The sequence below is a fragment of the Colletotrichum acutatum genome, assembly GCF_030867785.1.
Source record: "Colletotrichum acutatum strain CBS 112980 chromosome Unknown BDZ83scaffold_13, whole genome shotgun sequence".
NCBI classification, from domain to species: Eukaryota; Fungi; Ascomycota; class Sordariomycetes; order Glomerellales; family Glomerellaceae; genus Colletotrichum; species Colletotrichum acutatum.
The window spans coordinates 291,060-310,072 of NW_026849007.1; the positions used below are offsets into that span (position 1 = coordinate 291,060).

The 19,013-nt window shown below is 54.0% G+C and overlaps 6 protein-coding genes across 6 annotated transcripts; 4 read left to right on the forward strand and 2 right to left on the reverse strand.

Annotated features, from left to right (window-relative positions):
- Positions 1-3,535: 3,535 nt before the first annotated feature.
- Positions 3,536-6,614, forward strand: BDZ83DRAFT_716570 (uncharacterized protein; the record flags this gene model as incomplete). Its single annotated transcript, XM_060511859.1, has 3 exons — positions 3,536-4,256; positions 4,321-5,280; positions 5,326-6,614. The coding sequence occupies 3 exons, from the start codon at positions 3,536-3,538 to the stop codon at positions 6,612-6,614; spliced, it is 2,970 nt and encodes a 989-aa protein (XP_060369180.1).
- A 697-nt stretch (positions 6,615-7,311) lies between these two features.
- On the reverse strand, positions 7,312-7,642 carry BDZ83DRAFT_748577 (uncharacterized protein; the record flags this gene model as incomplete). Its single annotated transcript, XM_060513634.1, has 2 exons — positions 7,312-7,492; positions 7,635-7,642. 2 exons carry the CDS (start codon positions 7,640-7,642, stop codon positions 7,312-7,314), a joined length of 189 nt encoding a protein of 62 aa, XP_060369181.1.
- Positions 7,643-9,815: 2,173 nt separating this feature from the next.
- BDZ83DRAFT_67871 (mitochondrial 39-S ribosomal protein L47 (MRP-L47)-domain-containing protein) lies at positions 9,816-11,270 on the forward strand. The gene is made up of 2 exons (XM_060511182.1): positions 9,816-10,798; positions 10,859-11,270. The coding sequence occupies exons 1-2, from the start codon at positions 10,277-10,279 to the stop codon at positions 11,255-11,257; spliced, it is 921 nt and encodes a 306-aa protein (XP_060369182.1). The 5' UTR covers positions 9,816-10,276; the 3' UTR covers positions 11,258-11,270.
- A 455-nt stretch (positions 11,271-11,725) lies between these two features.
- Positions 11,726-14,288, forward strand: BDZ83DRAFT_606843 (GDP dissociation inhibitor). The gene is made up of 8 exons (XM_060507399.1): positions 11,726-12,243; positions 12,368-12,392; positions 12,463-12,522; positions 12,591-12,618; positions 12,685-13,030; positions 13,101-13,640; positions 13,696-13,850; positions 13,909-14,288. Exons 1-8 carry the CDS (start codon positions 12,198-12,200, stop codon positions 14,101-14,103), a joined length of 1,395 nt encoding a protein of 464 aa, XP_060369183.1. The 5' UTR covers positions 11,726-12,197; the 3' UTR covers positions 14,104-14,288.
- A 548-nt stretch (positions 14,289-14,836) lies between these two features.
- Positions 14,837-17,228, reverse strand: BDZ83DRAFT_648119 (nucleolar GTP-binding protein 1; the record flags this gene model as incomplete). The annotated part of the gene is made up of 6 exons (XM_060510150.1): positions 14,837-14,878; positions 14,953-16,195; positions 16,259-16,487; positions 16,556-16,687; positions 16,803-17,125; positions 17,218-17,228. 6 exons carry the CDS (start codon positions 17,226-17,228, stop codon positions 14,837-14,839), a joined length of 1,980 nt encoding a protein of 659 aa, XP_060369184.1.
- Positions 17,229-17,822: 594 nt separating this feature from the next.
- BDZ83DRAFT_648120 (orotate phosphoribosyltransferase) lies at positions 17,823-18,527 on the forward strand (the record flags this gene model as incomplete). Its single annotated transcript, XM_060510151.1, has 1 exon — positions 17,823-18,527. The coding sequence occupies one exon, from the start codon at positions 17,823-17,825 to the stop codon at positions 18,525-18,527; it is 705 nt and encodes a 234-aa protein (XP_060369185.1).
- Between the last annotated feature and the right edge of the window lie 486 nt (positions 18,528-19,013).

Below are 19,013 nucleotides of genomic sequence, written 5' to 3' on the forward strand. Positions count from 1 at the left end.
TGGATCTCTAGCCATCTCAGTTGGGTCGGATACATGGCGGGAGTGGTGGGAAGGTCACTCGCTGTCAAGATAGAGCAAATTTTCTACACAGAGTACCAACTCAAGACGTACTCTTCCTGAACCCGGGGGTTGGGAAGGGTGGTGGATGCTTTCTTGCTGGTTCGGGGCAAAGGCGCACGAGGAACGACAACCAGGACGGGAACCAAAGGAAGTGGGAAAAAAAGGGGGGTCATGGAAGTATTGGAAGAATTCGAAGAAGGGAAATAAAACCGGGACAAGACTCAAGCAACTTCATCTTCCTAGTCGACAAGGAAGGAACCACAAATGCTCGGCAGGCACAGATTAGCATCGAGTACGAAACTACGAAGAGTATCCGTACTCCGTACTGTGCCTTCGCTCAATCACCTCAGGCTCTTACGATACAATCCAATCCAATGCGACACGACACAGTGGTGCAGGTGCAGTAAACCAGCGTGCCAGACCTTTTGCTCGAATGCGGTTTCATTTTCAGGAAGGTGTGCGGATGCGGAGTTCTTTCCGCCCATGCCCACGGCAAACTGGCAATAGAAAGACATGGCAAGCGCCAGGGCAGGGCATCTCAAGCAAGGAAGGCGGACAGGCAGACGCTACTACCTTGGCTTAGCACGGCATGGTTGGCATGGCATGGCACCGCCGCAGGAGAACCGTCTTGAAGAAACGTACGGAACTCTGTACCAACCACCAAGGTACCGGCCTGTTTGCTGCCACCTTTGCCTCCCTGAAATCGTGCAAAAGGCTGTCATCTGGATGGTAATGATGAGAAAGTTTAAATGTCCCGTCCTTGTTTTCGCGACATTTTTCCTCCCTTATGTTTTTCCCTCCTTTGGGGAGCTTTGAAGGCTGAAGTCATGAGATACTATCGAGGGGAGGGTTTCCCTGGAAGATTGGAACAGCGTTTAATAACGAACCTACCGCGAGGCATGTAGCATTGCTCGGGGAATTAGACTGATATTACGGTAAAAGCAGACGGTGAGACAAGTGACTCGATACCAGCTAAATCATTCGATCATTACTCGCTAACCTATGCACTACTTCCTCACGATGTACATACGGTGAGGTGAGGTAAATAGGATACCTAGGGCGCACAGAAAAAATATGATGTGCAACCGACCGTTTAGAGTCATGGAAAACATGGCAGCGTCGAGCATAATAATATAGTAGTGCATAGCCCAGCCGATCTAATGCAGGCCTTGACAGTGCTATGCCTGTTTCTCTCTCCCGCCAACCTCTACTTCCTCTCTCCCGGTCATCTCTCTCGTTAGGTTGTGAAGCGCCAAACTAACACCGCACGCAGTCTCACCTCCTGCGTAGGCACCTACCCATTCCGGCCCTGAGCAGCGGAAAGGAAATACGGTGGTTGACGAGATACCTTATTCCGAGGTAGCTAGCTGCGATACCGGGTGCACCTCAGGTGGAAAGGAAAATGGAAGGGTGTTAGAAAAAGGGTTCGCGTCACCGCCCTGTCGCAGACCACAGTCACGGTAGGCGTAAGCCCTGTACAAATACTGACAGGTTCCCTCGGCCAGGTATCTTGTTCCGTACCGCCTTCCTCAGGCGAACAGACATGAATGGATTACTAGGTGCAGCTAGTTCGATTTTTGACACTCGCCTGCACAAGTGACCATGGACGTCGACCGAACCAAGCACCCAAGTTCGCATTACCTCACCTTTTTCCCCCATTCCCTCCCGTGTGTCTGTTTCCCAGCACACACCACCGTCTCTTGAATCGCGTACCTCAGGTATTCCTCAAGGGCCTCGTTTCTGCTTGACTGCGGGCATACACCGTAGATCTGACCATACAGTGCTCGCCCTGTGTACAACGAGGGTCGGGTCTTCGAGGCAGGCGTGCCCAGGCAGACGCAGGCATTGGCAGGCGCTTCCTCAAAATTTTCTCAACTGCCCTTGGAAATCAGGAAGGAACATGGGTGCTTGTACCTTCCTGGCTTGCTGCACAGCTTGTTGTCGTCTTGTCGCGCGGTCTCTCCCCGTCTCTCTCCTTCTTTTGCGCGGTCCTGGGCTGTCTGCGTAATTTATTCTTCCTTCTGCGTGTAGGTGTGCCTAGGAACATTTCCTTCTCTTTCGGAATTTCCTACCTTTGCCTTCCACCTTTCACTTCTTCTCTGCCCATTGAGCCCTGCCTCTTGTTCGTCTTCGTCATCCAGCTGCCGCTTACCTATTCTTTGACTGCACGACTGACTCTGACTCGACCAAAAATTCCATCACCGAGAATCAGTCCTCGAAACGGGACACACAGGCAAGAATCCGGCAAATCCTCTGATATTTATTACCTTAGCCCAAAGTGGATTGAGTGCAAAAAAGGAAAGAAAGCCAAACGGGTCACCCTCCCACGTCCACCTCAGTCACCCACCATACTGATTTTCATTTTCGCATCCACCCCCCCCCCCCAAATTTCATACCGTTCGCACCTCACTCAGATGCTTTGATCTTGGACCGCGGTGACCTCCAACTTTCTTGTTCTGCTTCGGCCAAGTCTTCTCTTCTCTTCTCTACTACCCAAGAACTCGAGGAGCTCGTTAAACTCTACCTGATCTACACGACAACTTCAGCAAAAATATCACCTACGTGCCATTCGCAGTCACCTGCATCAATACCGTACTGTATCGGAGTATCCTGCCTGCCCTTCGTGCCTTCCTTGCACAAAAAGGAAGAAGAATCCACCGGTACACACCATCCCACCCTGGTCTGCCTCCTGCCCACCTTTCCCTTCCTCACCTACCGATCCATTATCCGTCAACCAGGATTCCGACCAACGGCCAACCTCCCACACTTTCTCCGAAAAAGGCCCTTCATAAAGACCACACCGGATCCACTCCTCCCAGAAGGGGCGACGTCCAAACCCACTTCTTCCCTTTTTTCCCCCCTTCACCTCTTTGGACGGAGTGACCATTGCTCAACGGTTCCTGCCTCGCACACCCTCGGCACCCACCCCGGCACCCACCCCGGCAAGACCACTTTTTTCTTCCCACCCACACCCCCTCCCTCCTTCAACACCCCTCTCGGCGGCACCAGGTACCTGACAGCTTTTTTTTTTCTTGCCGAAGACCAACGCGAGAGAAAAAAAAATAAAAAGGATCGGGGCCCATCTGCTCCACTCCCGACCCTCCCCAAAACCACCTCCAAACGGGATCAACTGGAGCCTCATCCCACCACAGAAAGTCCACCTTACAAACAACACCTCTCTGCGCGTGTTGTCTTCTTTGGGTTCGCGACTTCCTTCATTCGTCTGGCGGAAAGCTTATCCTGAAGAACTCCTCGACTGTGCATCACTACACTCGAGTTTACTTCTTTCTCGCCCTTGCATCAACATCTCAACTGGGTCGGCGACTTGACTGTCCTTGTCCCACAAAATTTTAACACGAGGCCCTCGACGAGTCCCGTACAGACAGACGTGAGAACGCGTCTCGATCTCGCAACAAGCAAGCTGCTCTGTGCGCCTTTGTCTCGACAAAAGGCCAACAGACCTGCCGCGGATAGCATGGACGCTTCCCAGTACCCTACCAACGGTATAAACACGACCTCGGCCTCCTACCCGTCGCCCCCCGCCATCACGCCTCATCAACTTCAACACACCAACTCCCCGCTGCCTCACCAGACTCTGCCGCCTCTGCAGCCGCAGACCTCCGCCGCCATGAACCAAATGTACGGCAGCAACCCTCACACACCTCGCACTCCTGCGACGCCCAACACTCCGGGCTCCCAGAACAACATGCCGCCGTACCAGCCTCAGCAGCAGCAGCAGCAGCAGCAGCCTCGCGGTCCGTACCAGCAGATGGGCCAGTACCCTCCCCCGCCTCAGGCGTACGGCACTCCGTCCATGCTGCCCCAGACCACGATGGCTTCTTCTCACCCGCAGCCCATCGCGCCTGCCCCCGCGTCTGGACGCGTTCCTCCTGTCCTGCGTCCCATGCCCGCTGGCGGTGTCATGCCCCAGCCCGGTATGAACTCTCCCTACGGCCCTGGCGGTGTCATGCCTGGTGGCATGGGCGAGGCTGACCAGCCTACACACGTCGTTGGCTCTCAGGGTCGCCGTGGCATTCTCCCCAGCGCTCCTGGCCGCCCTGCCGCTACTCCCGCTGGCGCCGGCAACACCAAGAGCACTGTGATCCCGGTCAAGGATGCCGATGGCAAGTTCCCTTGTCCTCACTGCACCAAGACCTACTTGCACGCCAAGCACTTGAAGCGTCACCTTCTGCGCCGTAAGTTGCAATCCACTACTAACTCACGCAGCTTATTCCCTTTGCTGACATGGCATATGAATAGACACGGGCGACCGCCCCTACATGTGTGTGCTTTGTCGCGACACTTTCTCGCGAAGTGACATTCTCAAGCGTCACTTCCAGAAGTGCTCTATTCGCCGAGGTAACCCGACTGGTGCTAGTCACTTGTCTCACCCTCAGGCTCATGTCAAGAAGAACGCTGCTGTGCAGAAGGCGGCTCTTGGTCAGGATGGCGGTCTGAACCACCTCAATGGTCTGGGTAACATGCCTGCGGATGGCATGGTTCAGCCTTTTGGTATGATGCCTGTGTCGGACGGGATGAGCAACCTTGCGAACGATCAGAGTCAGTTGTCGCGCGCCAGCAGCCTGACTAGGCTTGATAATGGCAGTAACCAAGACAGACGGGATTTGACAGGATCTGTCATGGATGCTTCTGGCCGAGGTGGCAACTTCGAGCAGGCATACAACGGCAATGTCCCTAGCTCCATGACGCCCAATATGAATCAACAGATGCAAAACTACAATATGCCCCCGGGTCAAAATGGAATGTCCATGTATGGCGGGTCGAACTCGAACCAACAATCGGGCCTTGATTGGTCTCAAATGTTCCAGGCTGGTGCGCAACAAACCTACGCAAATCATACTCAATTCCCCCCTAATCTTGGACAGACGCAGATCGCAACCAAACCAGAGCCTAATACCGGCGTCGAAAGTACAGAAGGTCCCCTTGGCCACTCCAACCACCCCGATTCCCTATTTTTCTCGACCTGGGATGTGCCGCCATCGATCCAAGACCCCTTTACCCATCTCTCCAACCAGATCCTCAACTTCTTTTACCCTCCAGGTTCCCCGATTACCGATGAAAGCGCCGGCTTCAACTTATACTTCTCCGCCGAAAACATACGCGACTTCTTGGAAAAGTACACTCATTTCCATGTCCATTTTCCCATTCTCCACACACCCACCTTCCGCATTATGGAAGCCTATACTGGCTTGCTGGCTGGCATGTGCTGTATGGGCGCCTGCTACTCTGACCGTCTTTCCCCAGATCACGTGCGCGACATGATGAATTTCCTTAGGTCCGCACTTGTTCGCGACGTGCAGTTCTTGGCCAACTCGGTGGGCCAACAGCAGAATGGTAACGCTGACGCTGGTGCCTCAAGTAACGGTCACCGCGACCTTGAGCAACTCCAGGCCGTGATGCTGCTCCAAATTCTGCTGATCTGGAATAGTACACCACAGCATCGTGAGAGCGCTCGTGAGATTTTCCCAGCCATGGCGGAGCAGACTCGTCGTCTTCGTCTGTTGGAGGTCTCCACTAGCATGCCCCTCTTCAGTCCGCTGCACCAGAGCAACTTTACCCCTCAGAACTTCGATGTCTCCACATTCGATTGGGGTGTGTGGGTTGAACAGGAAAAGCGGATACGCCTGATGCACATCATCCTTCTCTGCAACTCCGCCATGGAACTTTATTTCAACGCCCAGTCTCAACTAGACAGCTTCGAGATGCACATCCCGCTGCCATCTGATGATGCAGCTTGGGACGCACGGACGAAGAAGGATTGCGAGGATGCTCTGGGCTTACATGGAGATGAGTTGGCACAGCAAAAGAATCCAAACGGAACACGGCGCAGCAAGCAACCGGAAATGGACTATGCTCTCCAAGCTTTGCTTCACGGGTCCTACCAGATTCAGCCAGGCAGAACGAACCTGTACGGAAAGTTCATCTTGATACACGCCATTCTGTCCTTGATCCGACGAGCTCAATTGGACGGCAGTGCCGTGATGAAGGGTTACGCAACTCCACCAATGAGCGACTGGATGGTGAATGGTGGATCAGACAACGGCATCAACAGCGGCAGGGCAACACCTGTTGATCCCGCTTTGCAGGGCATTCCGGTACATGTGCACGAATCATTCCGCATGGCTTTGCAAAAGTTCAAGACCAACTGGGATACCGACATGGTCAACCAATTCCCTCCTGGATCAGCAAAGAACGTCCGTAGGTATGGTTTCTCTAGGGACGGCATCCATTTCTACTGGCTTGCCAAGTACCTGTTGAAGCATACCCGGTCATCAGAGCTGCAGATGGAGTCGGATGCGCGTTTCATGCAGGTGATGCAACTATTGAAGTCGGTGAAGGCGTGGGTAATGTCGGACGGGGCGTCTAGGGGTGAGGATATGGGATCGGTTGGAGAGATCGACAAGGATTTTGGAGTGTCGAATCTGACACTCGACATGGCGCGACTTTTCAAACCTCTTCCGGCGGTGGTGGAGGATCCAGGCATACCTTCTGTGCAAACGAACATCGGCACAACGGGCGGCGGCATGCTTTGACATTCACAAAAAAAAAACCTACTGCATTTGGTCGGCGTTTTGTTTCTTTTTACTCATTTCCACCATTTCTGTTTTGTTTCCTCACGGATCCGTTCTCATCAACTCATATGCTTTGTTGCGGAAAAGCATCTCGATTCCCTCTTGCATCAAAGCCGGATTGACGGTGGTTACTTCTGATATGCATCTTGTGGCGGGTGGTTTCATGCGATAGACGGGGAGGTGGAGTTGGCACTGCATTAGACTGCGATCAGATAGAACTTGGGAGGCTCTCGGGTGGCACCAGCGGTGGCCCGATGAGGTTGTCACGATATTCATGGCTTTTCGCTCATAATGACTTGTTTCGGCGGTTTGCGTGGCTAGGCTGGTCTGGTCTAATGTTAGATGTCTCAAAATGGGTGGTACTCGTCCTTTTATCGCGACAACGAAGAAAAACAAACGAGATGCAGAGGCAACACTGCCAGCACAGTTTTTCATTGTTCTTTTGAACTAGTAGCATGAACTTAGACATTAGAAACTGCAAAAATCGACTCGACTGTATAAACTCAACCACCTTGGACATGTCTAATCTTCTTACCATCCAGTGAAGACAGTTTCTTAATCTCGTAGACAATGCGGAGTAGAGACACTATGTCTTCTGTCCTCAATAACAAGACCAGTCATCTTCCCTGAGAATGAACATCCTGCTCGCTCACTCACTTCATTCGGACCTATCGACGACGGTGACCTTGGGGACGTACTTGTCGACGACGGCCTTCTCCTCGGGCGTGGGCTGGTACTTTTCTTCGGCCCGGTCGGAGAAGTAGAGTCCCGCGCCGCCCCAGGCCAGGACCGCGACCCCGAAGCCCAGGCGGGTCTTTGGGGTGAGGTTCTTGTATGCCCTATTGGAGCGGGACGGGGGTTTGTTAGTATGGTATCAGAAGGACTTTAGGTTTCCGAGTTTGGGGGCCGTGGGAAAGGGAGCGGGAACGCGGGGAGGGGGGGGGGGGGTGGAGGTGAGGGTCGTGGTGTGGATGAGCTTACTTGAACATCTGGTCTATGGCGAGGCCGAGGGTAATGTGAGATGGAGTGGGAATGCGGGTTGTTGGCGGGTGTGATTTAAGGGGGCCCTTATGTAGAGAGAGGCACGGTACTTCCAACCCAGCTTTTCGAGGAGCGCCAGAAGAAGACAAGATAGACACGAGAATGACAGCCTCTTCTGGTGAGATTTCTTGAGTTTCGAGGAAAGGTTTGTACGTCGGACGCGGCGGTAGCGATGGATAGCAAGTTTTTTGCGTGGATGAGTTGACTGCTGCTGGGGATAGTGTTTCTAATGTTGGGAAAAGCTTGATCGTCATTGGTAGGCGAAACTTTGGGCAATGGAAATAGTGGGGACACGGAGGACGTCAAGGCTTCCTGACCAAAAAAAAACAACTTTTGACACTGCTTTTAGAGGTTCCGGGCATGCGTGCCCTGGATAGAAGACCCGGACTTTCAAGTTGAAAACAACCAGATGAGATTATGGCAACTCAAGGTTCTGGGCGACGCTGTGTGAAGTCAGCTAGTATTCTCCACCTTTAATCACCGCCCAGCTCCCTCGGCGCTCGTGTGAGACGCTGTCTTCTAGATTTATGTCTTGCTCTTATGTTTTGTACATGAATCGCCGTATTTATCTTGGCGCATGATATCACGAGGCTTGACGAATGGAGTGGGGATGACTTCCGCCGTATGCGCTGGGCATGAGGGCAGGCGAGCGACTTCAGCGTCATCGAGCGTCGCTTTTCAAAAAAGCAGGCTGGTTTTCACCGAGAACCTCTGAGAAGCCTATTTTGTGATTCCTGAGAAAGGATATGTAAGTCATTCCCAGAAAAAGGTCAATGTGCATGGTAAGCCCGTTGCGGCGGCGAGAATAAGAAGCGCAATGGGTATAGAATCGTTTGTTTGGAGCTTCCGCTGGATATGTAGTCGGATATCTGAGAATGTTGGTTATGGCATCTTTCACGATTCCCAAGGGGCAAAATGGGGTCTCTATACCTTTGGGCGTTGACGAGGATGCGAGCTTGAGAGCCTCAAGGATGGGCTCGGATAAACTACTGCGATAGCGGGCCTGAAGACCGTGGCTGAGATACCTGAAAATGATCGATTCGGGAGCTGGAGATGATTTCTAATGAGGAGGGGATTGGGAGGAACATAGAATGCCTCCGCACGGTAAGTGCGCGCGCCGTCTGCCCTTTGGGCAATGGGCAAGCTGCAGCGCGACCTTTTGAAGAATAGGGAGACGATGTATCCAGGTTCTTTCCTCTACACCTCCAGATTTATAAAGGCAATAGGCTCGGATGCCTGGTTATATCAAAGACTGATGTAAAAATTCAGCTTTTAGCATCACCGTCGTTAGGTAGCAACAGGATATACAACCAAGGCACGTCTGAATGACCAGAATGGTGGCAGGAAAGAGCTCAACAACGGTGTGACTACATCTCTCGGCGGTTACTTTGGCGCATTTGCTGGGATCGTTTGCAAACTCGGACTTGTATGCTGTCGAAAGCAGGCTGTAACGCGGCTGTAATTGAATGTCGACCTGTGACCATTCCACAGTTTGTCCTGACCAACCGACCAAGGAAGACGCCTGCTGTTGCTGGTGCCAGGACTGGGATTGGAAGGGCCTATAAAGTCTTCTATCTACCTGGCACTCATCCGAAAAGACAGCACATGGCAGAGATTGTTGATGGAATATGCCAAGAACACCTGGTGGCGCAAGTGTAGCTGTGCGGGCTATACGGCCAGAACACTGCTCAACTGGCTTCCTTTGCTTGCCCAAGAGTGAAATATGGGTCAGTTTGATGAGTGTGTGGGAATCAGCTGGCGCTTTAGTCAGTAGAGATTAACCTGTCACCATATGTAGTCGATTAATACATCTTCAACGGCCTCGATGATCCAGAGGGCGAGCTTCCGACGGGGATGACTACTGTGAGATGACTGGCGGGCACTAATGAAGATACTAGGTACATCTTCGCCACTAAAAGTCTCGAATAGAGTTTGAGCAAGGTGTTCATGTCGTTCGCTTAGGAATAACTGAGCAAAGGGCTCGGGAGATGAACTTGAAGACTTCATGAAAAGCCATGCCGGCTCATGGCTGATTTCCTAGGTTTACCTCATGGTTCAACTGATCACTTCTTGATGCAATGAGGTCTGGTTCTGGATCACCATTTTAAACTTCGTGCTGGTCCGTCAGTCGATAAGTGCCTCGTAGCAAGCGGGGGGATGCGGTTAACAGGGTTGAGAGCAATGAGTAGAAAAGGCTGGCCTCTAATCCCGGTTGCCTCATTGAGAATCGATGGAAAGAAGACTCAATCAAATTCCATGATCGGGGAAAGAATATGAAGAAGGGAGATAGAAGCTTCAGGTGAAGCTGGGATTCAGCAAGATCGTAGGACGTTGAAGAAAGAAAGAGGACAGGAGGTTGTACCCAAGCCACACATGAGCTTGTCAAGCCACAAGTCTGTGATTGTGCTTGTCCTTGACAGCTGCACAGACCCACCCGGTAGCTCGTTCACCCGCAGCCGCAGCGATCCGGCGTGTGATTGGTTGGAGGCTTTGCCAAATTTCTGAACTGGCGAAATAGTACGAGCTCTCAGAAAGGGATTCGTGATCCTTACCAGCACCCACGTTGACACCAATTGCCAGAAATGGCGAACCCCAATGCGATGCGGCCATCGATAGGTCGCGTATTGCGCCTCCAGGAGACTCGGCAATGGCTGCCTACGACACCCGCAACGGCCACCCAATCCCGAACCGCAGCGGCATGCTTCTCGACTTCGGCTGCGCACTCGGTGCGCAAGACGCGCGACAATAACCGCCTGCGAGGTGTCAGTACCATGAAGAGATCCGGTCCCCGTGAGCCGCTGTCCGTGTCATGGGAGACGCTACCCAAGCCGTCAAACTACAAGCGTGAGGTTCCTACGGACCCGAACCACGGGCTCTGGGATTTTTTCTACGGCAAGAACAAGCTCTTGAACACGCCTAAAGAGGACCAGTCTCACGGCCGTGCATGGACGGTGGAGGAGCTGAGAAAGAAGAACTGGGAAGACCTCCACTCGCTGTGGTATGTCTGTCTGAAGGAGAGAAACCGCATTGCGACGACGAGTCTTGAGCGTGAGAGACGCAAAGTCGGTTTCGGAGGCTTCGAGGCCAATAGTAGGGACGAGACGGTTCGTATTTTGCCTGTCACATAAGTTTTGGGAGATGGGTGCTGACCGGCGCTTTTCTAGGTTGTCACGACGATGAAGGCGATCAAGCACGTCTTGACGGAACGTTTTTACCTCTGGGAGGATGCGCGCAGGTTGGCCGAAAACGACCCCGAGATCAATCTCTCTGGTGAAGGAGAGGCATACACGCCGCTGGCAGGATACGAGAACATGGAAGAGGGCAACAAGTACCTCGCCGAGGAGGTCGAGGCCGCAGCTGTCGAGTCACCAGTTATCGAGGCCGCAGCTGTCGAGACGCCTGCCGAGCCTCAGGCAGAGAAGAAGGAAGCCGCACCTGTCACGCCAGAGGCTGAGGAAGAGGTCGAGGTCAAGGTAAAGCCACCGCACCCAGCGAAGAAGGTCAAGCCTAGCAAACCGGTGGAGAGCAAGCCTGCGCCGGCGATGCCCAAGCCGAAGATCTGAGCAACTTTGTTTGTTGTCTCCCCGTTCAGCGCAAGGGTCGTAAACGGGAGAGCCATGTACCATTGTATCCAGACATGTATAGAATCTTGTACGATACGAATATTTTGTGCCAGGCGTACTGTGGAAGCCATTCCCAAGACATCATTCTCCCTCCTGACACCGCTGGCAACGTACAATTGTCAAACAGAACGTAAAGCGTGCGTGATATGACAGCAATGCTTGCTATGATTAATTTCAAAAAGAATTGAATCAGATCTACAAAAAGGTCTTGCATAAGAGAGAGAAACTGAATAATAGATGAGACTTGTATTCGCATAATGTTACAGAACTGGGACGGGGAAGGGCGGGAGCTGGGTCCTTGTAGCAGAGACAAGCCCACTCACACCGCCGAGGGCGCCAGGTACACGCAGAGTAGAGAAAGGTCGAGGTACCTTTAGAGCTAAGGCACTTGCAACTTTGCGGCCTCGGTCGGTCCATGTTCAGTCTGCTAGCGGTGAGCAAGTGGCCAGCATAGTTTGCAGTGAGAAGAGCGGGCGGAGAGCGGACCTTGCATGGGCCATTTGGAGGTACAACTGGAGCCAGGACGGGCCCCCCCCAGCGAGCATTGGCACTGGTCACTGGCCACTGGCCACCGGGCTGGCCCCCAGTGACACTGGATGCTCGATGTGCTGCCGCATGCACTGCTGAACCCCTCCATGTCCCTCCAAAACCCAACTGTTTCTAGCAATCTACGGCAAAGTAGGTGGCTCTTGCCCCCCCACTTGATCCTCCTTTGCTGCATGTTGCTCCCCCATGTCTCTTCTTCACAACACCGCAACTACTTCTCCAGACATCCAACACCTCATACTTTTCTCTTCCCTTCTCCTTCCGCTGCGAAACTACCGACCGACTTTAATATAACAACAACCGTCACACACGCACATACCCCTCAGCCGCAACCATGGATGAGATTGCAAAGGAATACGATGTCATCGTGCTGGGCACTGGTAAGTGACGTTACGCCATCCTCCTTTATTTGCCCCGCATCGTCGCTCGTCGGCCTGTGGGGTCCCCGACTGCTCGACAGAGCTTCCTGGCTGACCGGTCGACCTCACCGTCTTCTCTTTCTAGGCCTGACCGAGTGTGTTCTCTCTGGGTAAGTCAGCTCTCGTCGCCATCCGCCCATCCATGTGTGCGCTCCGCTAATCGTTGTCCTCCCCGCGCAGTGTCCTCAGTGTGAAGGGCAAGAAGGTCCTCCACATTGACCGCAACGACCACTATGGCGGGTAAGTCTCGCTGCTCCAAGGCCACGATCTGGCTCCCGCCCATGACAGACCCAGCTAAACTTTACCAGTGAGGCAGCTTCGGTTAACCTCGAGACGGTATGACACCCACGACTCCCCCCTACCCTCCCGTCCGAATGGGGCTCTAACCCGATAAACTCGCAGCTCTACAAGAAGTACGGCAACTACGCAAAGGGCGAGGAGCCCTGGACGAAGTATGGACGTCTGAATGACTGGAACATCGACCTTGTCCCCAAGTTCCTCATGTCCGCCGGCGAGCTCACCAACATTCTCGTCTCGACCGACGTCACAAGATACCTCGAGTTCAAGCAGGTTGCGGGCAGCTACGTTCAGCAGGGCCAGAGCTCCAAGGCCACTGTTGCCAAGGTTCCCTCCGATGCCGGCGAGGCTCTGCGTTCACCCTTGATGGGCATCTTTGAGAAGCGCCGCATGAAGAGTTTCATCGAGTGGATCGGCACCTTTGATCGCAAGGACCCCGGTACACACAAGGGTGAGTTTCGTCATTTCGAAGCATCGAGGGATAGAGGAATCGTGGGACAAGACTGACAATCATGCGCCAGGTCTCGACATCAACAATGTCACCATGAAGGAGGTCTACGACAAGTTTGGCCTTGAGACCGGCACTCGTGACTTCATCGGCCACGCCATGGCTCTTTTCACCACGGACGAGTACCTCACTAAGCCTGGTGCCGCCCCCGAGGCCATCGAGCGCATCCGCCTGTACGGAACCTCTGTGTCCCGCTACGGCAAGTCTCCTTACATTTACCCTCTCTACGGTCTCGGCGAGCTTCCCCAGGGTTTTGCCCGTCTGTCGGCCATCTACGGCGGTACCTACATGCTCAACACCAACGTCGACGAGGTGCAGTACGAGGGCGGCAAGGCTGTCGGTATCAAGGCCACTATGACTGGCGTTGAGGAGATGAAGTTCGAGACCAAGGCCAAGATGATCCTTGGTGACCCCAGCTACTTCCCCGGAAAGGTCAAGGTTGTCGGACAGGTTCTGCGCGCCATCTGCATTCTGAAGCACCCCCTGGCCGGTACCAACGACGCCGACTCTTCCCAGCTCATCATTCCCCAATCCCAGATTGGCCGCAAGAACGGTAAGTGCAGTGGAATAGAACAGTGAACCTTGAATGTACGACTGACGGAAGCTAGACATCTACATCGCCTGCGTGTCATCGGCACACAACGTTTGCCCTAAGGGCTACTGGATTGCCATTGTCTCGACCATTGCCGAGTCGAACGCCAACCACCACGTCGAGCTTCAGCCCGGTCTGGAGCGCCTCGGCAAGATCGAGGAGCAGTTCATGGTAAGAGAGAATCCCGAGTCCACGCAGTGTAAGAAGCAGGGTACTAATTCTTTTGAAGGGCGCCCCGATTCCCATCTACGAGCCCACGGACGACGGCACCGGCGACAACGTCTTCGTCTCCAAGAGCTACGACGCCAGCAGTCACTTCGAGAGCACGACCGACGATGTCAAGGATATCTACCGCCGCGCCACCGGCGAGGAGCTCAAGGTTGAGGGTCTGAGAGAGGGCCTGCAAGTTGCGGATGAGCAGTAAGTGTGAGGGGATGCTTTATGGAAACTTTTGTTTTCAAGCGGGTGAGGGGAGGAGGGGCAAGTCTGAGAGGCATTGAGTCCTCGCACATCATAACAGACGGCAATCCGGGGTATATATATCACATATCTTGGACGTAAACATCTGAGGGTGGTGCTCTTCAAAGTTATTCAAGCCATTTTACCACATTTTTCGGTTCCATCTCCCTATGCAATTGGTGCAACATGTCATGATGTCCGACATACAATGCTGATGGGTGAGCTCATTTCAAGTCTTCTCGTGTTTTCTTATAGATTTCTCATTCAGGGTATTCAATTGTCTTTGATTTGATGGCTTTTGAGAAAACCATCAAATGTCGAGACACGTAGAGCTGGTAATGCTACGACACTTTTTCTTTTGACATACGTTTCTCAAACAGAAAAAGGCATCACAGATTCTCCCCGTCTCTCCTATCCCTCTCCTTCTCTCCCTCGTAGCTTCCCAACTCATGGGAGCCTCGTGCCGACCGACCTCTTCAGGTTGTGATGTGATTTGTGTCGCAAGAGAATTGAAGGAATGAAGAAGACAAAAAACACAAGGCAGCAGCAAAACGAAACAAAGACCGCAAAACGCCTCCATGCCCCCCAAAATAAATAAAGCATATTTACTTTTATTCTCTTTCCGTAAACATCCATTACCGTCTTTTTGAACCCTACCGCTGCTGGCGATGACGGGGTTGGTGGTGGTGGTGGTTTTCTTAACGTCTCTGGTTCTTGCCGAGGCCACGCTTGCCGGCAACCTGTAGTAGTGGGTTAGCATTTGCTTTGCATTTGGATACGATATTCCAGGGTGGCGCATGAGATCGAAACTTACCAAGTGCCTTTGCAGCGATACGGTAGTGTGACGATCACCCTCACCCTGTCTCGCCATGCGGTTGCGCTTCTTCTGGGAGAGCTTGGCGAGGCGGTCGGCCTTGTCGCGGGCTTCGTCGTCCTGGACACCGTCCTCACGCCTGTTGACAATGGGAGCGCGGCTCTGGCTGCGGGCGCGGCTGTGGGAGCGCAGGCGCTCGCGCGGGGTGGCGTCCGTGTCCATCATGTCGACGTCCTCGGTGCCGGCGCGGGAAAGGCCGGAGGAGCGGCCGCGGGGGCGGGACTGGGCGCGGGCGCGGTTGACAATGTCGGTGGTGTCGACACCGAGCTGGTCGAGGGCGTCGTCCATCTGGGAGAGGGGCACCTTTTGGGACTTGCGGGGGATGATGGCCTGGTTCTTGAGGCGCTTCTTCATCTTGGCCTCGTTGCGGATGAGGGCCTGCTTCTCGCGGATGATCTCGGCCTTGGAGAGGATGTCGGCCTCCTCCTCGTCGTCGAGCTCCTCGTCCGACTCGTAGTAGCCCTCCTTCTCGAGGCGCTCCTCCTCCTCCTCGAGGGCCTGGAGCTTGGCGTCGATATCCGGGTCGATGAAGTCGTAGACGTTCTTGCCGTCAAAGACCTCGGGGATCTTGTCGTGCTTCCACTCGTCGTCGGCGAGGAGCCAGTCCTGGCGCATGTCGACGCTGTAGACGCCGGCGCCGCCGTTCTCGGCCTCGACGTCCTTGGCGAGCCTCCGGCGCTCCGGGTCCTCCTTGTCATACTTCTTCATGTTCTTGATGCCCTCGGGGATGAAGGTCTGGAGGGGCTGGCTGGTGCCGGGCTGGGCGACGTGGATACGCGCCATGACGTCGGCGAGGCGGCCGCCAATGTTGCCGCTGCTGTTGGTGCCGGCGTTGAGCTTCTGGGAGACGCGCTCGGCGATGAGGCGCTCGCAGACGGTGTTCTTGACGTTCTGAACGCCCTCCTGGGTGTTGCAAGAGAGCTGGAGCATCTCGACCTCGCCCGACTTGAGGAGACCCTGGAGCTGGGCCTGGGTGGCGGCGTCGAGGTCCTCGGGCTTGACCACATCGATCTTGTTGACGACGATGAAGACAATCTTGTTCTGGAACAAGGGCTTGATGCTCTGGAAGAGGTTGATCTGGGCCTGGATGGAGTAACCGCACTGCTCGCTGAGATCCATGAAGTAGAGAATGGCGGATCGCAGATGGGCAATGGCGGTGACGGACTGCATCTCAATGGTGTTCCTGTATGGGCTGTCAGCGTCTGAAAACCCTCCACTGCGTTTTGAACATTGAGATTTTGCTTACATCTCCTCGAGAGGGTGGTCGAGAATACCAGGGGTGTCAATGCACTGGAAACGAAGGTACTTGTAGTCAAAGTGACCGCAGAAGAGCGACTTCGTTGTGAAGGCGTACGGCTGGACATCGACGTCGGCTCTGGAGACGGACTTGAGGAAAGAAGACTTTCCGACGTTGGGGAAACCCGTGATGAGAAGGGTTCTAGTGTTGGGATCGATCGAGGGAAGACGGCCAAGATCTGTTTGTCGCTCGCAGTCAGTAAAAAAACTCTTGTGCGCGCTCTCGTTGTCGTCGGATGCCACTTACGCTGTCTAACCTGGTCCAGGTAAACCAGAGGGTCTTTGAGGCGCTTGATGAGCGTGGCCATGCGACCAAGCGCGGCACGCTTCAGCTGCTTGCACTGGAAAAGCGACTGGCCATACTTCAAGAGTCGGACGTCTGCACGAATTGCACCAGGTTAGCCATTTTGCATTTCCCCTCCCAAAATCGAAAAATCGCCTTCCCCCACACCACGCAGGGAGAAGGCCTTCTGAAAGAGCTGGATTCTACGCACAATCTCTGGAGATAGTCTCGATAAGGTGCTTCGCGGTCGAGAGCTGACCGAGGGCGATCTTGAAGTGGTCGGCATCGTAGAGGGTGTTGATCAGGTCCTTGTGGAAGGGGTGGATGTCGTTGAGGCGAGGGAACGACTCGATGATCAGGCCGAGCTTCTCGCTGATGGTTTCCTGGGTGAACTTGACCTTGCGGGTGTAGAAACCTCTGATTCTGGAAATCTTGAAACCCGAGCGGATCTGGGTCGGCAGCCGGCGCTGCGTCCTCGAGAGAACGATGTCGAGGAACTCTTGCGAGTTGGGGACCGGGGGGAGATCCTTCCACCTGCCGCGCAAAGCATGGTCAGCAAAGATTGATTCTTTTGTAACATGGCTTCTCTTTGAGAAGTGATCGCATGTAGAAAGGGTCCAACGTACTGAGTCTTCATTTTGGCGGCTGGGGTCTGCGTTGGAAAAACTTGAAGCAGTCCTCAGATGTTGCGATCGGTCAAGGTGCACCGTCGGTGAACTGCAACAAAGTATTTGGGACGGGGGGCGGTGTTCAGCACTCGAATTTTTTTCTCTCGTTCGCTTATCTTATCGGCACGGACAGGTGGGGCGGGGGGACCCCATGCCAGTAGTGGCCGCTCAGACGTTGTGGTTGTGCACTCAACGCTGATGGACACAACTAGGTAGGTACCTCGCCCATCTGGCTTAATTATTAGTCTTAACTACACTCTTAAGGATACCTCCGTTCCAAATTGTCTCAGTAGACCAAAACATCAGTGAGTCCGTCGCGTTGGCTGAGTCCATGCAGGGTCCGGCGGTGCGGATTCCTCGTCTTATCACAACTTTATCGCAATAAATTTTGCTTGGTGGGGCCTCTCCGCGGGGCAGACTTGAATGGAGGGGTATCCGTTTCGCGGAGCAAGTTCCCTTCAATTTTGAGATCTTTCATCCTCCAGCCTCCGACAAGCACAACCCTCTGGAAGACCAACCCAAATCCCATCTCTTCTATCCACTTGCAAACGATAACCCCCAAAATGTCCTCCCAACTCGCCCCCTACAAGCAGGACTTCCTCAAGGCCGCCATCGCCGGTGGCGTCCTCAAGTTCGGCTCCTTTGAGCTCAAGTCGAAGCGCATCTCCCCCTACTTCTTCAACGCCGGCGACTTTTACCGCGCCGATCTCCTCCGCGCCATCTCCGTCGCCTACGCCCACACCGTCATTGAGGCCCGCAAGTCCTCCGGCCTGACCTTTGACATCGTCTTCGGCCCGGCCTACAAGGGCATCCCGCTCGCGACCTCGACGACGGACAAGCTCGCCGAGCTGGACCCCGAAAACTACGGCACCACTTGCTACTCGTTCGACCGCAAGGAGGCCAAGGACCACGGCGAGGGCGGCAACATTGTCGGCGCGCCGCTCAAGGGGAAGAAGGTGCTCATCGTCGACGACGTCATCACCGCGGGAACCGCCAAGCGCGAGGCGATTGCCAAGATCCGCAAGGAGGGCGGCGAGGTCGTCGGCATCGTCGTCGCGCTTGACCGCATGGAGAAGCTCCCTGCTACCGATGGCGACGACAGCAAGCCTGGCTCCAGCGCCATGGGCGAGATCAAGAAGGAGTACGGCATCCCCATCTTTGCCATCCTGACGCTCGACGACATTATCGAGGGCGCCAAGAGCTTCGCATCCGCTGAGGACATCAAGCGCACTGAGGAGTACCGTGCCAAGTACAAGGCTACCGACTAAACCTTGAGAGTCAGAAAGCCAGAGCAGGAGGCGGTTAAATTTTGCGGGCAGATGTGACACCAAGAACATCATGTTCAACGGTCGGCGCTCGAAAGGATGGATGGATGGATGGGATGGAATGAACGGAACTTTATAGGACCTCCCGGGTCAGGCGCATAGGATGATAAAAGTGATTTGGGAAGTGACTTTGCAGGGCCTTCAAAACCTCACGCATAGAATAAAGATGAACAGAGGACACTGTGAAGGATCGTATCTTGATTTTGCCCTGCTCGCCCTCATCCAGGTGGCAAGGCATTCTATGTCATGTCCTCATCGTTAAGGTAGTCTTCGGCCCTGTCGTCTCATGATGCTACCACCCTTTTTTTTTGAGATTGTAACAATCTCGTGGTAACCCGACAACATGGACGCGGGTAACAAAAGAAAAGAGGAAGAAAAAAAAAGCAAAGCCATCATGCAAAAGTGAGGTTGTCAACTCAAGACAACCCA

Coding starts and splice junctions, on each gene's coding strand:
- BDZ83DRAFT_67871 (XM_060511182.1), top strand. CDS start 10,277: ATGGCGAACCCCAATGCGATGCGGCCATCGATAGGTCGCGTATTGCGC. Junction 10,799..10,858: donor CCAATAGTAGGGACGAGACG/GTTCGTATTTTG, acceptor GCGCTTTTCTAG/GTTGTCACGACGATGAAGGC.
- BDZ83DRAFT_606843 (XM_060507399.1), top strand. CDS start 12,198: ATGGATGAGATTGCAAAGGAATACGATGTCATCGTGCTGGGCACTG. Junction 12,393..12,462: donor ACCGAGTGTGTTCTCTCTGG/GTAAGTCAGCTC, acceptor CTCCCCGCGCAG/TGTCCTCAGTGTGAAGGGCA. Junction 13,031..13,100: donor GGACCCCGGTACACACAAGG/GTGAGTTTCGTC, acceptor ATCATGCGCCAG/GTCTCGACATCAACAATGTC.